The 27,492-nt window shown below is 38.3% G+C and overlaps 1 protein-coding gene across 1 annotated transcript in view; it reads left to right on the top strand.

Annotated features, from left to right (window-relative positions):
- Nucleotides 1-27,492, top strand: part of LOC139730098 (cell adhesion molecule DSCAM-like) — a 79,256-nt gene that overhangs the window by 5,712 nt on the left and 46,052 nt on the right. The window contains 5 exon segments of the mRNA XM_071641005.1: nt 11,531-11,677; nt 14,274-14,417; nt 17,167-17,445; nt 19,771-20,040; nt 26,068-26,364. Of these exon segments, the coding sequence (XP_071497106.1) occupies nt 11,531-11,677; nt 14,274-14,417; nt 17,167-17,445; nt 19,771-20,040; nt 26,068-26,364 (1,137 nt within the window).

Genomic DNA, 27,492 nt, shown 5'->3' with positions numbered 1-27,492 from the left:
TCATGCTTGGACCTCTCGACCTTGCGATGCTCCGGGTGACTATTGTGTGCAGTCTTTAAGCGTTCGATATTTATTCAGTCTAAAGCAGATCTGGATATGAAACTATACCTTGAATGGGATAGGAGAGCGTCGATTTCGATGAGGGAAAGTCATAGTTCTTGTTTTATTTAACATAGCGAAGGAAAGAACTTTAGCTTGTTGATAACACAGTAAAGAATCGTGCGTACATATGAAAAATGAGTGTATATGTGCGTGTTGGCGTGTATGTGTAGACCAATTGTGTTGTACATCTGTACTTATGCCCCTCTTTTCCCCAATATCATAGTACTTATTGACTTTTATCTACTAATTTATAAAATCATATCGTGCATACTTTCCATGATTATGAATCAGTATTATACGAGATAAACTGTTAATGCATGATGCATAATTACTAGCTTCAAATGGATGCTATTTCGACGAAGATTTGGGCAGGGCTCATTATGCATTTGGAGTGCATATCAATTGTCTGGAATGGTGCACGACAAAAGTTGCGCAGTTTGCTCCAGTGAAAAAAATATATATCTACACATGTATATGGAAATTGACTGAACGTGTGTGAATCTAAATTACTCGTATACGCACCGTCATGTTAAGAGTGATGGTAATGAGACCATTAGGAAAATCCTGTTGTGAAGAAATCATAAACATCTACACGTCTTATGCAGCTGTTTCAAACACGCACGCACACACACTTTGTATATGTGTATATATATTTATACATATACACGTATATACACTTATATATGCACACACATATACATAGATTATACACGCACATACACATATACATATACATATACATGTACATATACATATACATACATACATGTTTATTATATGACTGATATATATCATATATATATATATATATATATATATACATATATATGTATGTATAAAGAGAGAGAGAGAGAGAGAGAGAGAGAGAGTAGGGATGATGCCGAAATTGATTTACAATGCTGATCGAAAAGCGCCATCAGTCCCGTTCCAGGCAGGGTGAAATGTGCCGTGCGATCACTGTGTATAGATAGGTCTTTTAATCATACGAGAAATCATTTCCGCCCCTAGGAGGCAAAACACACAAAGAAAGCGAGAGAGAAGGAAGACAGAGAAAGGGGAGGGGGGGGGGGAGGGAAGGGGTTTACGTCTACCTCTTGTTGATTCCATTTTTCTTCTCATTTATTTACATTTTCGATTGTTTCATGGAGCAATGACCAAGCCTGCTCATTGTACATGTAAGTATTTTGTGAAGCCAGAAAGTAACGGACGCTGGCACTGACTGACGGGAGAAAGCACATTTTGAATCCAGTACGTCTTATGCCATTACACTCTGGTAAATAATGATACCTGTAAACAGATTTGCTTACTCTAGTGTTCATTTGAATACAAATTTCATATCTTTTAATGACAGATGTGAATTAAACGCTTTAATTGCTGATAAGTCTATTTCTTTTTCCTTCAGAAATCCACGAAATGCTGTATGTGATTTTTACCTCGTGCTAAAGTGGGCTTTAGTAGATAAATCGAAATCAGAATACAAGAATTTGACTCAGATTTTCATGACGACCGTAATACTTTAAGAATAACAGAGGAATTGCTAAATTGAAATAAGAATCAAAACAATTGTAGCTAGGGGAAAAAAAAATCAACTTTTACAAGGTTCCAACTCATGGTCACAACATGTTATCTAAGGTAGATATAGACTTGTTGTTCCATATGAAATCAGTAGCGCCATTTGGAAATCCGCCTCGAGATTCAAACTCCGGACGCTATCATCTCGCAATGATAATATGTACATGTAATGTATGCTATGTAACTCTCAGCGTTGGTGTATTTCTACGACGGTCTTTCTCTTTAGATTAGCGTCCTAGTGTATTTTCACAAAGCTGGTACTCTCGACGTTGCTGCGAAAGGGACCACTGGTCACGGTGTCACATTGAGAGTATAAGAGGAATGATAAAATGTGTATAAAATATGGATTGCTAAGTCAACAATGTGTATTATTCCTTTTTCAAATGTCTCCCCTCGATGCTTGATATAAATACTGCTGTTGATGACTCCGAGACTCCCTATGAACTACAGGAATGTGAACCGGAATCTAACTCACACTGTCTTATTGCCTTGCCTAATCCTGGGATAGTTTGAGTTCAACACGAATAAACAATTCTCAGATTTTGATCGCTTGAAAACATCCAAGCAGCAGACATTCATGTCCTGAATAATATGGGAAGGAGTGTCACTTGCTGAGACTGAATTTCAGCTCCTGAGCACAGATCGGACAGCCAGTAACTCATGGCGCAAATTATGAAGCAAACCCATCAATCACACACCCTCGCAAGCAGTCTGTTCAGATCACCTCCTAGTGAACAATGACCCAACATGCCCATGTCGCCACTCTGACATTAGTATTCCGAAACACGCCTGCTGTTTGTTTGTCACGCTGGGAGAAACTTCGCTCGTGTTGCCCGCCTCCTCGTTTAATATCTTTCGAAGAAAGAAAAAACAAGACGAATGATAGGCTGGGGGCAAGATAACGGGGAGTTAAAAATGTCAATCTTGCTGAAAATTTCGACAAACTGTGGTCGACGTGTCAATTTGGCGGGAGGATGCCCTCCGAAGTATCTGGCGCGGATGTTCGACCCGTGGCACCGCATCATTAGTGGCTAGTTAAGGCGAGAATGAAGCGTTAAAAAGTGACCCCTCGCTGAGAATTTGGTCTGCCCGTTTGCAGAGTCCGTACCAGTGTAATTCTCGTACCGGAAGGCTCAGTACCCTTAATATTATTTCAACATATAGTTACCATGTACAGAAAATGTCAGATTGGATCCCATCACTTTTTGGATATCTCTATAACATGTAAAGTGCGTTTTACTCCTGTTACAACGAACGCGGTTATAACAAAATTTCCGTTACAACAAAGTGAAAATGCAGGTCCCGAAATCATATTCTATATATCTCTGTATGCTCTACTGCTAGACTGTAACCAAATTCTGATATAAAGAAAGAAACTGCCGTTCACGAGGACCTCGTTATAAGAGGGAGTTCCCTGTATAAAATGTCAATTGTTCTAATCTCGGTTTTAGTCAGGTGTTCTATAATTATTAAGTTGAGACCAAGCAGTTGAGTGAAATAATTCTAAACAATATCAATCTATATACGACACCCAAATGGGCGAACGGACAGTATTTCACGCTTCCCCTTTCCACCTGGTCTCCCCCTCCCTCAACACACACACACACACACACACACACATACACACACACACCAAAGAAGAGAAAAACAGAAGGAAAAAAAGGCGCGGGGCTCCACAAGTGAGGTTTGGAAGGAGAGGGCGATATATTTCAATGATGAATCAATTGGCTTCGCGGTAGTCTGTTTAAAGTCTGGGTTATTGTCACCCTGCCTCTCTCTTTTTGCTTGTTTGTTTATTTGTTTGTTTGCGCGTGGGGGCAAAACCCGGCAGCTAGGGTGACTTTATTGGAATCGAAATTGGTCAGGGGGTAGTAATTTAGACGCAGAGAAAGAGAAAGAGAAGAGAAAAAGAGAAAGAAAGATAGATAGAGAGAGAGAGAGAGAGAGATAGAGAGAGATAGATAGATAGAGAGAGAGAGAAGGAAAGAGAAATATATGTAGAGTGGGAGAGAGATAGAGAGATGGAGGTGGATAGAGAAAAAATAAAGAGAGAGAGAGAGATAAGGAGAGAGGGATGGAGGGAGGAAAATGAGAGGAAGCGGTTAAGAAATCCCAATTGAGCTCATGTGATTATGAACGGTTTCTCACACCACAGACGAATGTCTGACAGCTTTACACACATTATGTGAAAATATGTGAAGAAAACGAAGTGGTGCAGACTCATTTTAAAAAAGCTTTGGTTCAACAAAGATCGCATAGAATATGGCACACAAACTTGCACATTAAATATGCAAATTCTGAATGTATTCCTACTTCACTAAAATCATTTTCATCGAGCTCATCCTTTGCAGGGTTAACATCTTCGAAAGGGTCATGTCGTTATTTTCACCCCAACAGTGCTAGTACCCCCAAATTGCACACTAAAAAGGGAAACATCTCATGCAGGTAGTCCTACTTCGAAGAGCTATTACTTTCTGTGGAGGGGCGTGGTTCGTGATGTTAATTAAGCAATAATGATGATATCATTGGGTCTCAATCTATTTCCCAGTGAATGGGAACTCTAAATTGCAAAGAAAGGGCATTTCTAGGTGTGGCTACTATATACGCTGGCATTACAGAGTTGGAATTGATTTACGAATTACCCCAGAGCAGAATTAGCAGTCTTTTCTAATCATACTACAACTGACTACGTGATAAAGCTTGTAATAGAACCATTATTTACCGTGGAAATGGAATGACTTAGATGAACAATTTTATATACGTATATATGCATCATACTTTATTTTGGAAGAGATGCAATGTACTATTTTTTGATAAGTAATATTCCGTTTGTTATGTTACAATCCCTGCAAGGAAAAGATTTTCTAGTGTTTTATACAGAGATGTTTGGCAAGAAGTCACTTTGAAATAAAAATGCCTACGATCAAATTACAGACGTATTAGCACCACCATAGCCATTATAATCTATATCACAATGGCATGGAAAATAATCATGCAGGTGCCACAAGCAAAAGTATATTGTGATATGCAGAACAGATTTATAACTCAATATGTGATGCTGCATTTAGTCGAAGGAGCGCGCGATGTCACGTTTTAGAAACCAGTCCTGTCATCAATTCTGTCGAATGATTTTTTTTTTTGTACGTCTTGCTAACATATGAGACATCTCGTTTCCCATGTCATTTATATACTTTAGTAAACTACTGTTTTGTAGATTGTGTGTGCGTGCGGTGCGTGTGTAATAAGACTGAAAAGCCCAGTATTTTTGCTTTTAGTATTTTATTCTATTTTTTATTTTTTGCTGGCTGATGCTACGGTAACCATGATTACTGACTAGGAGCTTGTAATGATAGGATACATGTCTTGTTTCGATAGATTGCACATAGAAGAAAATATTTGTAAGCATTTGTAGCAGGGTCAAAAAGAAAGAAAAAAGTTAGTTGAATGCAAATGCGTGAAATAAAGCGACGTAGTAACTGGAAAACAAAAAGGAGTTTGACAATGAACAGGTTTAGGAGTTACAGGGCAGTTTATTTGCCACTTGCTGCTAGGGAGGGTTGCAGATAATAAATTCAACTGACCTTCAGAGCCAGCATTGATTTCTCTCACATCTAGAGCTGCGCGATTTGTTTACACTTCCCCGGCAACGAACAAAGGCCGTCGGTTTCAAACCCACCAATGAACGCTCAGCGTCTCTATTCGTTGCCGTGGAGACCGTGGCGATTGGCGCGCCGAATCGTTCCTTTTCGCGCGCGCAGTCTGCCTATCGATTCGCTCGAGGCAAAGAGGAAATTAGATCCCAATATTGCGAATGATAATTATTAGTTCGTTCCGGTTTCCCAGGGGCGACCAGAAATAAATTTTCGTCCTGAGCTGAGGAGCACTATACAGCCTACTTTATTAGCTTTTCAATCCGGCGTACCTGCCTGTTTTATGTGCTTACATGCGTGACAAGCTCAAGTTGATGACTGTACCTTAAAAGCACATTCATTGAAGTTTCTTCAGATCTTTGTTGGTTCGTTGTTAAGATATTCTCATGTACTATACGATAGAGAACAAATGTAAAAATGGTATCACTCTGACACTGACTATGTAGTCTTACATGATACCAGTAGTTTTCACAATACTTTCTAAACTTGTCTTGTTCTTATACAGTTAATTACTATATTTCGTTGCTGTTTTCCTTTTTCATTTACAATAGAAAATAATACTAGATTTGACATTTTGATGATAAAGTTGAAACTGAAACGAAGCCGACACTCCTAGCTCTCTTTTAAACCTGCAGTTTGAAGGCATGATGTGGTCCAGTTTCAAGAGGAAATATCATTTGACGAAAGGTGTAGTAAAACCACTTGACAAGCATCGGCATCGACGATTATATCACTTCTTTAACCTTTCGTGTGTGCTTTGAGTACCCATTGGGAAAGAACACTGCCAGAGTTTAGCACATACTGTCCGGTCCGAAGTCCCTGGTACAGAAAAGGTTAAATCTTCTGGTTGAATATTCCCTTCAAGTGCCTATAGCTCAGGGATTTTGGGAAGAGAAGGGCACTTGTGTAAATATCGAGGAAGCATTGGAGCGGAGGAAGTGCCCGTCTCCGGGGAGACGAAGCAAAGCCCGTTTTTTTTTTCGCGCCTTTTTATGTCGCGCGTGTAAGTGCCCGGGTGTGTTAAGGTAACGAGTTTTTGTGGAGTGGACAAACAATGGTTATGAATTCTCGGTGAGGGTTATTAAATCATCGCTGCATTACACCCGGCAAAATCCGGAGGAAATCAGATGGAAATGAACGCCGGATGAAAGACCATACTCAGAAAAAAAAAATGAAAAAAGAGTCTTCCGGGACGTCTATGAGGTGAAATGAAGCGAAATCATAAAAGTCGATCGGCAATTTTTTTTATGGTAGTTGCGATTATTGCAATATTCTATCCCAGTCAATATTTTGAGCGACGAGGTCTTTTTTTCTTCATAAAGACTGGTAGTTAAACATTACTAACAGGCAACGAGCAGGAAATTGGCATAAATTATCGTAGCTGGCGAACATGTCAGCAACGGAGGCATGCATAAAAGAATATCTCCCGGGGAGGACAAAAGATAATGTTTCATTTTAAAGCCTAAACGAAATATCCAATCACTTTGATCAATCATGACCCACCTGCTACCGTCTCATCACCAGACTGAAATCATATTGAAAAAGAAGGACAAGGGAAGTAAAAGAAGGATCCTTTACCTTACAGCACAAGAAAAGAAAAAAATGTCATGAAAGAATAATTCGCATTGCTAGTCATCTCTTACTGTTTTAAGGGGTGCACGTCACGAGACCGACACCCACGAGTCATACAGCCCACGAGTCATACAGCATACAAGTCATACTACAGCCCATGAGTTATGCAGCTCACGAGTCATACAGCCCATGAGTTCGACACTAAGCTAACAAGGCCCACGAGACTGACACATTAAGCCCCGTGTTGTATCTGTCGAACTCGTGGGCTGTTTTTACCTAGTGTCAAACTCATGGGCTCTATTTGCCTAGTGTCGAACTCATGGGCTGTATGAATTGTGAGCTGTATGACTCATGGACCTGTTTGGTTTCGAACTCGTGGGCTGTATGACTCGTAGTTGTCGGTCTTGTGGGATGACGCCGTTTTAAGCTCTAAGTGAATCGATCGAATGATTATGATAAGTGTGCTGTCCCGTTCTTCTTTCAGTGTCTTTGCTAAATCAGAGTTTGAATCATGATACAGACAAAAGTGAATATCCATATAGGCTCCTCTTTTCTGAGGACGTTGTAGGAAATTGTCTTAGCACAAACGAAAAGTTTGATCGCAAAAATGGCTAGACGCCATTTAAAAAAAAATTAAAATAAGTTCATTATCACATGGAGCAAAATGAAAGTTTCTCACGTGATACCTTACTTGTTATATAGCAGAAAATATTCTTGATTTCAAAATTACAAAAATCCATATTTTTGTTATCATTTTCTGTATTTTTTTCGCAACTTTAATTGGAAATATCTCAAATCAACCAGAAAGGAATTAGTTCGGTCTGAAGTAACACTCTTCAAACGTAACAGGGAATATGGAAAATTATGTTTTCTGCCAGTTGTCACTACAGACAAATTGCATGCCGCCGATACCAGGCTAATGGCTTTAAAGACCTCCGTGGAATGGCCATGGAATTCATGTCTGGCATGTGTTACAACAGATGTGACCAGACTCAACAATTATATACATGTGTGTGTGTGTGTGTGTGTGTGTGTGTGTGTGTGAGTGTGTTCGTGTGTGTGTGTGTGTAGTATATTCAAATTTACTGAGAAGTAAACATATTCTGTATTTTTTTTTCTGTCCCACATATTCAGTTGACTAATTCTCTCTCTCCCTCTCTTTCTCTTTTCCCTTCTCTCATTATCATATAGTAATATATATATATATATATATATATATATATATATATATATATATATATATATATATATAATGAGATTAAAACCTAAAATGGCATTAAAACGCTTTATCCTGTCCTGGCGAGGAAATTAAGCGCATGTTTTAGAAACAAGACACCAAACAGGTTAATCATCGCATTCTTCATCAGCGACCAGGATGCGATGTGATGTTAGATTAAAAATCCGTTTCTGAAGCAGAACATACACACAAGGGTATACGTCTGGTCCTGATACATATATATATATATATGATTGTATTCACATGAAAAAGAAGAGAAAAGGGAGAGAGGGAGGGAGAGCTATCAGTCAATATTCTTCATTCAGTTGATGGTACTAGACATGGTATTAGACATTCTTATTGCGTTGGAAAGAAACAAATATCTGGTATTAGGGAATAAAATGGAAATTTAGCTTCCCATGGATTTCCACGATCTGATCTCTTTTCTTTTCTTTTCTTTTTGTTGTTCTTTTTCTTACGTGAATAATGGACAATGGGCGCTTTTGTTCTTTAAGTCCTTCCGGACAAATGGCTAGCAATATACTTTCTAGACGTATGAAATGCATTGAATGCATCATGAAGTGTCCACTACGAAGAAAATCTAACTTAAGCACATATGGGAAACGCGAGTACAAAAACAGTCAAAACACTCATTTTGCGGAAATTGCACACTTGTTTTGCCTTGGCAGGGAGCAACCTGCAAGGAAAACAGATTTACAAGACCTAGTAAGTGGTCATAGAAACGTCTTCTAATTTACACTTTTGCTAAATAGAATGTCGTGTCTCTCGATTCAGAGGGGGGAAAAGACAACAGAAGAACTTGCATTACCTTTTAACCTTTTCGAAAGACTTTTGTGATGTGTGAAAAAAAAAATGGATGGCTCTTTCGCATTTTTGACATAGAGTGAAACTGTGACCCTGCACCATTTGTATATGAATTCAGATAATAGTTTCTTTTTCGTGGAAAATAGCTCTTTTGTTTGTGCACTTGGTTTTGTCGAATCAATAACTATAATTGTGTATATCACACAACTGAGGCAACACTCAGCATATTAAAATAATGTATGGACATCATTAAGTTTTTTTTTAACGCTTTGAATGGCTGCTATAGTGTGAGAATTACATCATGTGGCTGTGAGATGAAATAACGCCCTTTTCTGTGCATGGACACTGGTCAAGTCACATTTATATGAAGAGTTTGTTTGCAAAAACCGATAAGTCCATATTTGCCAAATGGAGATATTTGCGATTAAAGGTCAAGAAAAATAAAGAGAATAAAAAGAAAAATTTTGCTTCTTTTGACCATAACTTCAAAAATATACCTTTATATGTAGTGACCAATATGTCATTTAAAAGGTATTATTTTGTACTTTATGACAGAGATCGTACTTCAAAATCTTCAAAAATGGACTTATCGGTTTTTGCAAACAAGCCCGTCATATATTGCTTGACTAATATTATTACTCAAATCTCACAAAAACACTCATAACCCTAGCAGTATTAGGAGACCGGGTATGAGATTGGGCGGCTCCCAAATTGTGGAATAACCTATACCATACGAAATCAGGAAATACCCAACTGTGTTATTTAGAGCAAGACTTTAAACACGTCTTTTAATGTAACAATAATGTAATCCAACACTGTTACGCTTATCAGGAGATGTTGCAGCACAGAATATAATTCTATTGTAATTACTTCTACTCCTACTACTACTACTACTACTACCACCATTACTACTACTACTACTTCTACTACTACTACTACAACTACTACTTCTACTACTATCATGAGTCATTAATGATCCTTATGTGATATGTAAAATCAATGTACGTGTGTATGTATGTAATATGTGCGATGTATATAGATATGAATGTTATTATTACTATTATTAATATTATTATTATTATTGTTATTATTACTATTATCATCATTATTTATTCGGCTTTCAGTCACAAATATCAATTACATTTTCAAAATAAGAACATATACTGGAGAGGTATGCTGATGTTGGCTGAAGATTTGGAAGTGGTCAACACAGACCTAAATCATGGTCATATTCTAATCAGAGAATAAGATTCTATCACAATGAAAGATGGGATTCATTATGTATGTATGTATGTATGTGTGTGTGTGTGTGTGTGTGTGTGCCTATGTATGTATGTCTTATGACGTATCTGCTCATCGCAGAAATTCGTGCGTGCCCCAGACAAACACAAATTTTAAAGTGAATATAATCATTATGCTTCACGGGACAGACTGCAAATCATTCTACCTGTACAATGCCATATGGGATAAGGATTTTATCGTTTAATCTAAGAATTAAGTGCCGGAACGGAAAGTCGATAATCTCGAGTTTTATTATCACTTTCATGTTCACGATTACGTCACCTGCGACCTTTGCAAGCTTATTTACGTGATAAAGCTAAACTATGTGATTCAAAGACCGAAAACCTTGTAGTTTAGTTAATTGTCTGTCGACATTACAGGCAAGTCATTCTATGACAAGGCTTCATACACATGCATTTCACAATCGTTGAACATACATTTTAATGATGTAAATGTCATGTGAGTGAATCCAACCAATGAACTGCAAGATCCAACATACACGTAGACCAGTGGGAGGTAGAGCTGATGGTACAGTGATTTATCACCTAGGATTTGTAACCCTTATAACAGTCTTTTTTTTAAATTCTCTAAAGTCGCGCCTTTATTCTGGTGACTACATCATTATTAACTGGAAGAAATTTTGACGGTCGTATAATCTTTTTTAATTGTATAATTCAGAATTTACACAAGCGACATTTTAACAAAGAAGGGTTTGATCGTTTTCCAATGTACAGATGTACGTTCAGGTTCTGTTATATTTCTTTTGTGTGTGTGTGTGCTTGTAATAATGTGTGTGTGAGTGTGTGTGTGTGTGTGTGTGTGTGTGTGTGTGTGTGTCTGCCAGTCACTTCACTTCATATTTCAAATAAGTTAATTGACTCTGTTAAGTTTTATACATTAACATATCAAACAAAACAGAGCAAATTACAGATAGACCAAGCTTCTGTGTCGTTTGAAAACACTGCTCAAATCTTTGGTCGTCAGCGAGTAGAATCCTTTGCGGCGTATAGGCCTATAATTTAATGGGCTCTGTTCAATTTGGCATTTAACATTATTGAGTATCAAAGTGTGATGTCATATAGGCATTCACAGCATCGGACATTGATTCTAAACAACTTCACCTTGCCCGAATATCTGCGAACACTTAGTATGCTCGCGCCTGGTTCCAACTTCCAGCTATAACAAAAGACTGCGACATCATCACTTCGGTACTCAATGACATGAATACCTTGAATATCCTCGTCTTCTCTGTAATGTCCATATTTACAATCTCACTTTCCTTTTTTTTTTTTTGCTCGTTTCTGATGTCCAGTTCGCTTGCAGGACTATCAGGTCCAGCTGCATGACAACCACGTGATGAGAGGGAACACCGCCGTCTTCAAGTGTAACGTCCCACGCTTTGTCAAGGACTACGTGAATGTGACCGCATGGACTATGTCAACAAACGTAATTCACTCAGGTACGGTCATCCGACACCGTTTTAAATACTGTGGGACTACATATCTTTTGATTGAGACATCCTTCGATCTCCTCCATCGCGTGTTCCCTTGTTAGGACGGTCAATATATTGATTTAATCTCCTGTGATCCCTCAAACTCACAAAAGTGATCAAAATTAGGTTATAAATTTCATCACTTTTGACGAAATCACTGTCGTGATTGTGTTGATCGTGATTGTAGAATGTCCAGCGCCTATTACCGGTAATGTAGCCAATTCGAATACAATGTACATGCATCATAGTTTATGTCTATGTTGACATACGTGTGTGTGTGTGTGTGTGTGTGTGTGTGTATGTGTGTGTGTGTGTGTGAAAGTGTGTGTGTGTGTGTTATGAGGGTGGGGGTTGGAACGGAACATCCTGATTGAATATTGATATGCCAATTAATATGATAAAGCATTGTCGTATCGGGGCCTATTTATTTGCTGAAATCATAATTCATATTACAACTCGTGAAATAAAAGAATGCAGTTTTTTCTCTCTTCTGCTGAAAGAATTTTATCTTACAAAACACCTTAACTATGTGATCTTGATTTTTGTTTTTAATTTCGATCACCAGAGAGATTATAGTCATCAAATAAAAAATATGCCTGCAACAGGTTACCAACTATAAGCCTAAGCATAAAATCAATCAAAAAAAAAAACACACCAAAACGACCGACTGATGAATGAATATCCCCCATGCACAAAAAAAGAAAAAGAAAAGCAAAACAAAGCAAAGCTGAAAAAAACCCCGATCTCATTATGCATTGATGTGGGATGCCAGTTTAAGGTTTATAACGCCTCCATGCAATAAAGGCCGGTTTGCAACTAACACGATAGGCCCACCCATAGCGAATACTGTAGGGTCTAAGATTTCCCTCGCATTGAATACAAAAGAAATGCTCATGAGCTCAATTCATGCAATTAGTATGAGTTCGACCCAGGGTAGTTTTGATCTAATAATAGCAATGACAAATGTATTAATGGATAGCCTGTACAGACAAATGGAATATGAAGGCATGATGAATGTGTACCGATGGATATCATGCAAATATCCTTGAAGCAGCGCAAGGCAAAATAATGGAGTCGATTGCATGGGTTGCTAGCAAAACGAGACAATTATTAGCCCGGGCTTGCTGGCTCATCCGGCGTTTCGGTAAGTAATAATGACGGAGGAATTTGATGATGCATAATTTGCCATTTGTAGCCGGGCAACTGATCATCATTCGCGTTTACAAAGAGAGGAAGAAATGGATACAGAACAAAGTGAATAGTATTGAGGAGCATTTGAGAGGACATGATTTTTTTATTCTCTTGTGCTAAGCAATGAGAAGCAATCGGAGACTTGCGCCTGATGACCGTTTACCTCTTTGTGACGTCAACAGAGGCGCTCTTGTTGGGATTACCGCTTGCTTTTACTATAGTATTTTCACCAAAGACGAAACAGAATGATCTCAGATTGAGCTATTAAACTGAGATCATCTTCCCATCTTGAAATCGAAAGAGCGTCCTCGGACATTGTCGGACATAACGACGTGCTATTGCAAGATATTTCTCACCTAAAGGGATCCACAACTTTATGTAGGAAATTATGTCCAAAGAAGGAAATTGCACTTTACGAATGCAGTGGAACAAAGGCATAAGTTCTATTTCTACGTTTAATAGTCATACAGTGTAGTTTTATTTTATACAATATCAAAACAGAAACTGAAGGGACACTAGGCTCATGCAGTGGCGGATGGGGGGGGGGGGCGCAACCGACTTTATTTTTCGTTAAAAACAAAAGAAATAATTAGAAAAAAATGAAATGAAACCCGGAAGTGGCACCAGAAATATTAGTTGCGCCCCCCCTTTACAGAATTCCTGGATCCGCCCCTGGTACGTCATGTAAGGCCTTGCAAAGTGACGATATTGTAGATGGAACCAGAAGAGTCACATGACTGTTTGACGTCATTTCCGAAAAAAAAAATGTATATGAATATGTGTTTTTTAATATATTTGGGGAAACTAAAAACATCTGAAGCGACTGAAAATTGGCTGAATAAAACGTTTCTTCGCGTGTGTGTGTTGTGTGTGCATGCGTGTGTGTGTTTTCATAGAGGGCGTCCTGTAAGACGATTAATATTGATAATAAAGATTGGGTGGAACCAATTTATATTTGTTTATATATTTTCTGTTATATCTTGACAAGTGGTTGATTCCATCCGAATTTTTGTTGGTTATTTGGTTGCTCCAATTCAAACATATAAGGCCCCCCCCCCCCCAAAAAAAAAAAAAAGAAAAAAAAAAGAAAAAAAGAAAAAAAAAAAGAAATGTCTATTGGGTATCAAATAATTTTGTAAGTGAATTTTACATGTACTAGCTCTGATTTCTTCAGAAAACCTGAACTGAAACATACTATAATTATCTCAAACATTTTCATCTCCGAAGGAATTATATCGATGATTATGGCAGTTCTTTATCTTTTTGTTTAGATTCAGAACAAATGATCTTCGTATCAAACAAACTTTTTTTTTCAGTTTCCTCAATTCATGATATTCACATAATAATTTCTTGTTTCCCGCCACTTGAGCAGAAGGTCGGTTCAGCGTTTTGCCGAACGGCGAGCTACATATACGAGACGTGAGGAACTCGGACGCCGGTGACTACCGGTGTACCGTCCGCAACAGACTGACGGTCAACAACAAGGTCAGCCCGCCAGCAACACTCAGCGTTGCAGGTATGGGACCATACTAACAATGGTTTCTGTTGCGTCTATTGCTATTTTCACTTCTACTTATTATGTTGCTACCACTGTCACCAGTGCCAAATCCACCACCTTATTGCTACATTACTGGTTCGTCTTGCCTCCCGTGGTAAAATGCCGTATGTATAATGGTGTTTCATAAATATTTATTTTATCATAATTACTATTTTTTTTAACCTATGATAATGATAATAACAATGATGATAATGATAATAATAATAATAGTAACAATAATTATGATGATGATGATAATGATGATAATGATAATAATAATAATGATAATAATAATAATACCATTGTTGTATAATTTTTTGTCGCCCTCACCATGCTCACTTATTCCGTTTCTCTTCTTCACAACAATTGCTCTTAGCTGCAATCGCATGTAACGATCCACTAGCACCACTATAGCTCTGCTACTATTTCTCCTGCCCGTATTTTCTCCTATTACTACTTCTACAGCGATAGCGACCACCAAGATCTTAATATTTTGGTTATCTGGACCAATCACAGAGAGCCAGTACAAGATTGAATAGACTGTGCCTTGACAGAAACCGGAATATTGAGTTGCTTTAAACAGTATTGCAGAAATAAAATCGGCTTTCTTTAATTTCGTTAATACTACCGAAATGTAAAAACGAATTCATGTAGTTGTATATTCGCGAGAGACAATACCTTAATTACGTTATTGCTAAAAGTCATACAAAAAGAAGACAAAAACTACACGAACATAGACAGAGAAAAAATGAAGCAAAACAGCAAATGAAAAATATTAAATTCTAAATGACATGTTGTGAACTTCGCTTTTGTATTCTGTCTTGTGTGAGCTCACCCACTTAGTGAGCCTTACTCTTGAATATATATTATTATTTTGATCAGTTCTGCCGTCTGGTTGCAGGACGAGAAATCTTACAAACAACCGCAAAAACCACTACAGAGCATTTCCAATACGATGATCATTGGTGCGGATAAATTCTGAAGTACGGCTAGGTTTGGTATATTGGCGTCCCACTGCGGACTATATTACTTTGTAATGGCTTGTCGTTCTCCAGTGTAGTGATCCGTTTAGCGGCGTGCTGCACCCAGCGAATCGCTATGCGATGAGAACGAACAATTATCATTCATAAGGGTCTTCCACATAGGGTTTGTAACTGCGCATTGATAATTCTCATATTCTACCACTGGTACAACTTTTCTGAAAGATTTGCTACAAATTCTACACTTACTACCATTATTATTCTTGCCATTACTACCACCACTGTATGATTATTTCTACCACCATTACTACTATGCATTCCTATTATTACTTCCACTGCCACTACTACTAAATAAAACTACTACTACTACTACTACTACCACTACTACTACTTCTACTACTACTAAATAAAACTGCTACTACTACTACTACTACTACTTTTACTTCTACTACTACTACTACTACCACTACTACTACTTCTACTACTACTAAATAAAACTGCTACTACTACTACTACTACTACTACTACTACTTTTACTTCTACTACTACTACTACTACTACTACTACTACTACTTGTACTATTGCTACAACTACTATTACTGCTACTACTTCTACTACTACTGTACTACTATTACTAGTACAACATTGTACTACCATCGCTACTACTGGGAAATGTAATTTGTTATGTATAGTAACTTGACGGAAGTTAAGATTCAGATTCAGGCTAAGATTCAAATTTAATTTTCATTTTCCGACAAAACACAAGAACATCAATTATTGTTGCATTCCTCTCAGTTGAGTGACGTTGATGCATAGTATGTTTATTTTTAATAATTTTCATAATTTCTTCTCCTGATTTTTCTTCGTGTTATTGTCATAATGAATATGATAATGAGTATGATGAAGACGATGATATTCACGATGATGATTATATTAATGATGATTATAACTTTTTGTTATCATAATCATCTTGATCATATAATTACAATCAATCCTGTTTTGAATTACTTCATATTTTATTTTTGAAATTAAGAAAGTCTAAGCTTTTGCGTCGGTTGTGTGAGTTGTCCACAAATATACAAGCACTATTTTTTACTGGACCCCTTATTTTTCCCCTACTCTCTAAAAAAAAATCGAGTGAAAATTTTCACTCTAAAAATCTCCAAAATCTTCGAGTGATCCCTGACGTCACTCCAAAATGAGTGAAAATGAGCATTTTCACTCAAAATTCACTCCAATTTCACTCAAAATGCACTCTTTTTTGTATTCACTCTTTTTAGAGTGAAAATTTTCGGTCGATTTTTTTTTAGAGAGTATAGATCATAGCTTAATATTATGCATTATGCATATCTGCAATTCGGTGATTTCCTCAAATTTTTCATCTTACAGTCAACTAATCTGTACTCGAGATTTATATTCGTAATTTTCTTATATCATATTCTGTGCATGAAAAATGAAAAGTGTATTGAAATAAATTGAACTGACTTGACTTGAATTGCATTGAATTGAATTGAATTGAATTGAAATGAATTGAATTGAATGGAGTTGAAGTGAACTGAACTGCATTGAATCGAATTGAACTGAACTGAAAAACTGAATTGAATGGGGTCGATTTGTTTGGATTGAATTGAATTGAATTGAATTGAATTGAACTGAACTGAACGAAACTGAATTGAATTGAACGAAATGGAATTGAGTTGAATTGCACTGAATTGAACTGAATTGAATTGAATTGAATTGAATTCCAGAACCAGTGAACACCGCTCCCGAGATGATCCAGTCCCGCTCGGACTTCACCCTCCGTGTCGGTGAGGCTATTGAACTACCTTGCGTGGCCAGCGGCTACCCGCTCCCAACCTACCACTGGACCAAAGACGGCCAGGAGGTGTTGCTCGGAGAGGGGCGTAGTCTCCGTGGCGGGAATCTGTTGCTAAGCAACGTGCAGATGGAGAGTTCGGGCCAGTACGAGTGCCGGGCGACGAACCACTTGAAGTCTGTCAGCGCGCAGAGGACCGTAACGGTCAGAGGTAAGTTGGTCATCCCGCTTTACTCAGTCATTTTCATCTCGTTTGTGTTGTCAAAAATTAGGGCAGCCAAGATGACGAGTAGCACTAAAAGGATAACAGATATTTTCTCATTTACAGCGAGTTGATACATTTCCGTAAAGGATACTAACACTGGTTCTTAATATGGGTCTAGAGCAATTACCCCCTGGGCAATTATCCTGGACCCTTCCCCTGACCCTAACCCTAGACCTAATCTTGAACTTAATCCTAACCCTAACCCAAATTCTAACCCTAAAACCCAACCCTAACCCTAATCTTTACTCTAACGATATCACTAACCAGTATTTAGCCGTGGGGTAATTGCCCCTGATACGCTTGGTATTATCATCGCGGGGACGATAATGATAAAAGAATCATAATGAAAGTTTCAATTCAACAATGCAGATGGTGCTCTTCCCAGTTCTTTTGTGGTGAAGTATTTTTGTAATGGCGAGCATAAATTAACTGCAACTAACATTCCCTCTAGAAAGAAAAGGATTTAAGAAAATAGTTTGAATGAGAGATGGGTAAGAGAGACAGAGATAGAAAGAGATAAAGAGAGAAAGAACGAAGGAGAGAGAAAGAATGAGATAGATAATCAGGCAGTGAATTGAAGGAAAGAAAAAAATGGTATAATACCGTCTAACGCACATCCATATTCATCGAGAAAAGACACACATTTGCAATTTTCCAACTTTACACCCCTTATCCCATTCCCGTTATAATCGTGATGTTAAGTGCCAGAGGTATGCTAGAAAAGTGATGCGCAACTTAGAACCACCACCCGTCTTTGTAAAACACCTGTCCAATGTTCCTCTAATACACGCTGCGCCGGTCACGAAAGCTCCGAGCAGGGAATTGTATCGAAGCTATTATACTACATGGTTGATACACCCGTCTCCCAAATTAGCATCGTCTCTGTATGAATCACACCTCGATATTATCATACCCGATCAGTTCAACCGTCACTTCACGGAAAATTTACCCTTTCCTTGCATCCCCTCTTGTCCTTCTCATATCTTTCTTGTCTTTGTATATTATTATTCCCCTTTAGTTCTTCTTTCTCACCCCGTCTCTTCAGGCCTTCGATTGGAAGGCGCGAAACTCTATACTCGTGGAGAGGTTAGAGTGGGTTTAAATGTCGGTGTGCTTTTAAGTCATTAGGCTCCGTTTTGGAAAGGGTGAAATCGTAGACCCCCACTCGCCCATTCTCGTTATCTCGCACCAGGAGCGAGCCACGAATTGAGGAGGGAGGCCTCTCCAGAATTGATCATAATGAGGCGGGCGTTATGAGTGTTGATACCACTCTGTATCACCTTTTCTTTTCACAGAGGAAAACGCAAGAAAAAAAAAACACTTTGGCATGGAGCAACGGTCTCATCATAGATATATTTAAAGTTTTAATCCCAATTCAAGTCTGGCAATAGAAATCGAGATTTTTTTTTTTCTTTTAAACTGAAACTTAAATGAACTATCTATTCTAAATGATCGACTGAAAATAATTATGTGTAGACAGTCTCTGAAATGTTGTAGACCAATTGTGAATTTGCAAATCCAAGTGAGTGCAGGAAAATCGAAAAAAAAAGTGTTCTTGAGAATATATGTACGTGCGACAACATGGAAGAAGTGTTAGTACGCATGATTATTTCTTATCATTGATTATTGATATTTCTTTTACACATTGAGATGGAACATTAGTCATGCCAATCTCGCGCTGAGCGCAATTATTGAATCATGCATGTCATGCTCAGCAGAATAAGACCCTAGACCTGCTACCAATTTCAGTTGACGCTGTCATTGTTAGGGCTCGTATCTTTACAATAGTATTGACGGTCTCAATGTAGTAACCATTTTCGTCACTTGTGACTGTCGTTTTAATTCTAACGTTGACTTTGTTCCTTTTGCTATTCTTGGTTATTGGTGGTTATTCTTGGTTATTCCTGGTTATTGTCAATGATGGCAACCTTGCCCTTATTATTGTACTTGCCGATGTCACTGGCATTGACCTTGGCATTTACGATATCATCGGTGCTGTAGCAAGCATTGAGGCGTTTTATTTTCCTATCGTCTGTGTTAGCGAGCTTTAGATCTACGACGCGAACGCTAGAGACGACACTATCAGGCTAAAATGGTGTTCTGCACATGCGCAAGGCAACTGTTTCCATTGTCCAGTCCTATATACTGCGTCGTCTATTAAGCGTTCGCGTCGCAGATATAAAGTTCGCTATTGTCATAGGTCAGCGTCGACACGAACGCATTGGGTTTGTTATTGTGGATGCTAAACGTTATTGCTTTTTGTCCCTTCAGATCCCATCTCCGTCTACTTTTACCCGCAAAAGCGGAGCGTCGACGTCGGCGCCTTCGCGACGTTCAACTGCTCCGTGTCCGGCTACCCCGTGGAGAAGGTCACGTGGTACAAGAACGCGCTGCCTCTGGACGGGGACGACCGCGTCACGGTGTACCAGAACGGGACGATGGTGGTGGCGGGCATGCGCAGAGACGACCGGGGGATGTACCAGTGCGTGGCCAGCAACCGATGGGAGACGCAGGAGGCTACCATGCAGCTGTCGCTGGGTGGTGAGTCATCAATATCATGTCGAAAACAACAACAACAACAACAACAACAACAACAACAACGACGACGACGACGACAACAACAACAATTGCGACAACAACGACAACAACAACACCAAAACAGCAGCAGCAGCAACAACAACAACAGCAACAACAACAGGCGGCAGTAAAAACAGCATTACCATCCCTACCAACACCACCGTCACCGCCATCATCAACCACAACAACAGCAACACAAACCCCAATGACAACAACACCAAAACAAAAGCAACTACAATAACAACATTAAAAACAACAATTCATGAAACAAAAATGATAAAGATAACAGTAAAAACTGATCTACACACGCTGAGATAATCATGCACCATGACTTTTTTTTTTTGCTCAGATGCACGAAATATATAATGTCTTGGTAATTATAACCATTGTAAGAAGGAATATTCTCTCTGAGACAACTAAAGATTGAATATTGACACCAAAATATGGAGGCGCGATAATGACATATAAATCTGTTACGATAATTGGTAATGGCGCTATGACGAATACTCTAGACATGTTCATAACTGATAATCGACGATAACAATAAATGAGTCAACAACGACAAAACAACAAATGGAAGCTGAACATTGTCAATTTTTAATGGTATGGTCAAAATCAAAACTGACACTCCCATAATTTACACGGAAACCAATAACAAAATCTGAACGGCCAAACGCTTTAATGATGCCTTCAGATGTAGTGGCGAAACATGTGGGGTTCCTATATCCATTGGTAGGTAGACAGCCGGATCTGATCATGATTATTGGACACTATGATGTTTACTGAACTCCTCAGACAATACCCGAGACGGCACTTCTTGTTGTTTTCTGCATTGTTTTAATATCTCATCTACTATATCATGAAGAGAGAATGGGTTATCGCTGCAGCTTCCAGTCTTGGGTTACCATGGTTACGATAAGTTTCAGTTTGTCTCGTACTTAAACAGGGCATAATATTATTAAAGAGATGGTGTCAAATTAATATGAACACAAAAACCATGGCAACGACGAAACAAAATATGCACATTAATCAGCATGACGTAATATAGCAACAGATGAACTAGATGAATAAGACAGTGATAGAGACCAACTTGATTTTATTTGATTTGATAATGGTTTATTGAAAGAAACATGCAAAGTAGTAGCCCGAAGGCTAAATTATAATGCATCACATTGAAAAGCATATCAATTATATCAAAGAACATACATTGTATGAACAATGCTGAGTGAGAAAATGCTGAAATTTACCTAATATTGAGGGAAAACGGCAGAGAAGGGGTGAGAGATGGACAGATAGTAAAGTGTTCGGTGGGGGAAGTGTATGGAATGCCCACCATGAATAGCTCTCCTCAAAGAAGTTAATAAACAAAGTACTAAAAGACAAAAATACAAACAAACAAGAAATAAAGGGAGGCTAAAAAGAGACGGCACAGAACAGAAAATGAGGCAGATTTAACTGATATTATAAGATTTACAGAAAGATAATTATAATGAGAGAAAGAGAGTGAGAAGACGGATAATTGGAAACAGATAATCATTATGAATTTAGCTTTGATAATTCTCTACGTAAACGGACAAAGAGATAGATGGATGGATGGATAGATAGATGTATATATACAAGGATGGATGGATAGACGGATAGATAGATAAGCAGATGGAAGAGAGGGAGAGATTTATAAACACAAAGAGATGATCGGTAAAAAAATGGAAAAAGTGTGTGTGTGTGTGTGTGTGTGTGTGTGTGTGTGAGAAAGATAGGGGAGGAGAGGGAGATATATGGAAGGAGGAGGAACAGGAAGAGGAGGAGAGAGAGAGAGAATGAGGGAGCTAATGATCTATTTTAAAGAGGGGGTGGGAAGAAAAAAGGGGAGGTATATACAAATATGTAGATCGCTGACCCCACGCCATCTACAATCATCAGAGACCCAAACAGTTTTCATATCAGGGTTTACGACAAGTGGGGTATTCATCCGGGCAATTTCGCTCGTATACCACCGACCTGATATAATCAGCTTTTGAGATTTCAACGGATATTACCTCGCCTTAAGAGACAAAAAAAAAGTGGAGTGAATTTAATATGGTTGGACTAGAGCAAGATAATCAAGTCAGTGACCATCGCGTACCTTGTATTTTTGCTTAACTCCTAGAAATACACACACACACACACACACACACACACATACTTACACACACAGAAAAGAGTGTGGTATGAAAATGAATGGATATCTTCTTTCAACATAAGTTCATCAGAAGAAGTGTCCAGGTATAAGAAAAAAAAAAACCCCAAACATGTCTGTCATGAAATTATAATTCTATAGATTCGAGATACAGCGTCCGCGATTAAAGCTGCTAAAAACAAAGAAAATTACTAAAATACATGTGGTTATTTCAATAATATGTTCAAACATGTTTTCTTGTTGTGTAACGAGTGCATTGTCATAAAACGATGAAATTTTCTCTGTTTTAGGGTGACCTTACACAAATTAAAGGCATACGATCGTCATCCCTTATGGTACGTAAACTCCGAACGACCGAAGTTTGTGCATGCAATTGCGCAATGCCAGACTCGGTGCTATATCCATAAATGTGTGGGACAATGCTGCCACTGAGACATCTGTCTCTGTGTCTGCGGTGATTGGAGGAGAGGCCAGAAGACGCGTGGCTCTTTTGGCCTCTCTTCATGCGCATGCGCACTGAGAGTGTGCGTCCATTCGGAAGCTCTCGTGGCTCGCTCGGACAGCCATTTTGGGTTAGGAGATTTGTAGCACAGAGCCCTTGTAGTCTAGAGTGTTGTTCGCTGACCCATTGAGCTAGCGCTATTCTCATTCGGGGTCACTACATTTGATACCGAATGGGGGAGGCAGCGTGTTGCGTTCGTCTCCCGTGCCGCACAAACCACTCGCCACGATTGTATGCCTCTAAAATTGGCGCTCATCTGTTTTGCATTCAAACTTTTCAACTATGATCTCTAAAGTATGAAACCAATCTTAGCACACGCTGAAAATAAGAGCAATAAAGAATTAAAGGGATAGTATAGTATTGGTGGATATGAGGATTGGGCTTTTAACATTTTACGAGATATCACCAAGAAACCACACATGAAATAGAACATGCCATTATAAGAGGAATTCAAAGTTTATTTTACAGAAATTGTCTTTCTTAATGGCTGAGACATCCAAAAACAAAATAAAAACAAAGCGATCTTAATAAAAGGTGGGTCCCATCTTTTATTAGGATTGCTCTGTTTTGGATATCTCAGCCATTTCAAAACCAATTTTCATCAAAAAAAAAACATTGCATTCCTCTTGGAAGTACATGCTCTTTCACATTTCATTAGAGGTTTTTCACTATCTCAACAAAAATGTAAGATACCTGACGTTAAATCTCAAGCAAAATTATACAATCCCTTATGAATGCATATGCCTTATACTGGAGGACCACTTGACTCCGATTCTTCCAGGAGAAACTGGCGCGTCACTCCCCCTCACCCCTACCCCCTGCCCTGCCCTGCTCTCTCCCCTCTCCCTCTATTTTTTTCTCTTCTTCTATCATTACCCACCCTCCAGACCCCTCTCTTTGTAAACGATCGTAATTAGATAGATAAATCTCGTTAGTTGGGTTAGTAGGACTCGTCAAGGCATGTAATCATTTTACAAATCAACATGGGCGATTGTTAGCGGAGATTGGAAGTGGAAAGAGAGAGAGAGAGAGAGAGAGAGAGAGAGAGAGAGAGATGGAGATGATATCGAAATGCATATGAAATTATGTCTGTACATGTGCACAGATATATATACATATTACATCTATACAGAAGAGATAGGTAGATAGATGGACAGATAAATAAGTAGATAGATAGATAGATAGATAGATAGATAGATAGATAGACAAATAGAAAGATAGATAGACAGATAGATAGATATATAGATAGATAGAGACAGAGAGAGAAAAAAAAAGGGGGGAAGGACAGAAAAGGGGGATATGTTAAAGAGTTTGGGGCCGGTATTTTTTTTTATTATATGAGTAACAATTGCACGCCTTTGATGTTCTACGTTGTCATTGTTAATGAGATGCACACAAGGCAATTTGAATATGGCTACATAAAACATGCACACACACACACACACACACACACACACACACACACACACACACACACACGCACACACTAATATACGTCCATGAGATGTAATTATCTGCGATATATTGCCTTTGTCCAGGAGTAATTACTGCTACGTTAAATCATAACCACAAAGGACAAAATTGAGGAACAATTGAAATATGCTCATTGAGACATTCATATATGGGTTTTGACATAAAAAACAAATAGAAAATAAAGTCGTGATAAATCGGTATTATTGCTATCATCGTAAATGTCGGGTGGTTTAAAGCACACAACTAGTCTCTTTCGAGACCGTTTCTCTAACCGTTCATATTCTCTAAAGTGTTTTTGAAATTTAGAAAAGGCAATAACATGTTTGTATATGCTCATGTGTTTTCTAGTTCACAAAGTCTTCCATACACAGTAAGACCACTGTTAGGTACAGATAAAAGGAACATTGAAATCGTTTCGTTGCTAGCTGAGCAATCGCTGAACATGTTTCATTATTGCAATCGGTCGTTCTTTACGTAGTCATGTATTATTTGATATCCGAAATCAACATGCCAGACAGGTAAACCATTGATTTGCTTAAAGCGCGTAGTTTGTTTAATGATTGAAATTAAAGTGTACAATGTTTGACGTTCAAAAATGCAATGTATGCAGTTAAACATCAGTTGTCAATAGAATTTGTATTAAACCAGTAAAGTACGGCTGTGATGATGTGAACTCTTTTTCATTTTTACAAAAGAGAACATTGTTTTACTTTTATCATTATTCATGGCAATGACAAACGTCACTTCCCTAGCAAGGATAGCATGCCTTAAGTGGTGTCAGTAACGGATTAATGCTTTACATCAGACTATGACGTCAGTCAAACATTCTTTACATACCAGATGGTAGCCATGACAACATGCTCAGTAAACTCCCGCTGACTTCTTTCTTTTTATTCTACTTCTACTGCACCTTTCGGTCTGACTTCTAGCAATGAAATGATTAAATTGAAGCTTTAATATCAGAGGCTGTTAAGTGAAATAATATGAAATTAGGAACTCACCGTCAAACTGTAGCAAGAAATCTGTATGACGGCGCCTACATGTATCTTGTTCCTCTTTTTTGGTAATTTAATGAAAATGACAATGACAACAGTTACAATTATGATTATTCATATGACAACTATCACACTCCTACTACTACTACTACTACTTTTACTACTACTACTACTACTACTACTTCTACTACTACTACTACTACTACTACTACTACTACTATAACTACTACTATTACTACTGAAATGTACTACTACTATAATACTACTACTACTCTCTAAACAAAATCGAGTGAAAATTTTCACTCTAAAAAGAGTGAATACAAAAAAGAGTGAATTTCGAGTGAAATTGGAGTGAATTTTGAGTGAAAATGCTCATTTTCACTCATTTTGGAGTGACGTCAGGGATCACTCGAAGATTTTGGAGGATTTCTTTAAGAGACTACTACTACTACTACTACTACTTCTAATACTGCAACTATTACCACTACTATTAATCCTACTATTAGTACTACGACAATATCACTGCTACTCTACTACTACTACTACTACTACTACTACTACCACAATCAATGTATTAACTAGTCTATCAGATGTCCGTACAACTGGGTGAAGATTGACGTTGTGGTTTAAAACATTTTTGTCAAAAGACAGAAGCACCGGGCGGGTATTCGAATTCGGGATGTCCATTTGAAAGACAAGGGTCTCACTCATGATACCAGAGTGCCGCCTCATCCATCCATCTATACTTTCCAAAGAATTTTATTATTCTATTTTTGGTCTACAGTTCTGACAATTTGTTTAGTTATTACAACTATGTATATATATATATTTTTTTTTCGTTTCAGCTGCTAAGCCAATCCTCCTGATGCACTTCACGAACCAGACCCTTCAGCCTGGCCCCAACCTCCAGCTTGCCTGCACCGTGGCAGGAAACCCCACCCCGGATGTGCGCTGGTTTCGGGACGGGGAACCGATCCCCGCCGATTCCCGCTACGCCCTCAGTGACGTCATCAACGAGGACAACGACGTCATCAGCCACCTCAACATCACGGGCCTCTTGACAGAGGATGGCGGGCTGTACCGTTGCGAGGCGACCAGCGAGTTGGGCGTGGTCCGACACGAAGATCGCATCAATGTTCTTGGTATGTCGGCCATGTCTTAAGTTATTCATAGATGTCTTTGTTATCCATTTTCATTCATTTATTGATTGACTCATTTGATCATAAATCCATTTACTCAAGTTCACACATTGCACATAAAAACAAACAAAAAATCGATTAAAAGAATGGTTAGCACATAGTATACTGTATGTAGAGGACGTAACAGTTTAGAACGATCTAATACAGAACAACAATGATAACAAAGACCAAATTAAACAACCAAAGATTTTTCGATAGCACCCATAAACAAATACGAATGCACTTATTATAAATCCTGAATCTGAAGGTTCATACCATAACAGCAAACGAGCAAGAAATAATTATGCCTATGTCCTTGATTAATTCGACCAAATCAATGTATGTCAAGTTCTACTGATTCTATTCAGCGGCTGGGTTCAGCGCAGCTCTGATCATGCAAAGCGGTAATCGAGTACGAAAATGTGGTCTTTTAAAGTAAAATTACCACTCAATGTTGCATTGACTTTCCCTTTAAAGCATATGTATTTTCACCGGACTGCTTTTACTCTGCCGTGTGTTCCGTTAAACTACGACTTCATTACGCGCGGGTCTCGCGCGCGCCGGGGCCAATAACTCGCGAAGAGGGTGAATAAACAGCGACCACTCCATACTGTTTGCCCAGTCGTCAGTGACGTGTAATGGATAACTACGTCACAATGCAACCATTTTACACCCGTGTCCGTGCGTGTCCAATACATGATATACCAAGGAAGCAGGACATACTTTTTTTTATTATCAATGTCCGCTTGAAAGGAAGTCTGATTTGTATAGACATAGATATATGAATAGATAGAATATAGACAGAAGATAGATAAAGTAGACATATTGAAGGATATAGCCTTACTGGACAGAATATAGCCTCACTGGACAACTGCTGGACAGAGACGGGAAAAGGTGAATAAGTATGTAGATACATGAATAGTATACCTAGATTACTGTAGATATTAAAATAGACAGACGTATAAATATGTAGATAAATAGAAACTAGTAGATAGATTAATGGACAGATAAACTTTCTAACTCTACGGAGTTTGGGATAAAGCAATAGATAGACAAACGAAGAGATATGGTAAATGATAGTTTCAATCTCCT

This window comes from Diadema antillarum, unplaced genomic scaffold (genome assembly GCF_040938485.1).
Source record: "Diadema antillarum isolate AM-2024a unplaced genomic scaffold, OU_Dant_1.0 seq00000291_RagTag, whole genome shotgun sequence".
Taxonomy (NCBI): domain Eukaryota; kingdom Metazoa; phylum Echinodermata; class Echinoidea; order Diadematoida; family Diadematidae; genus Diadema; species Diadema antillarum.
This window is presented reverse-complemented; position numbering and strand designations above follow the sequence as displayed.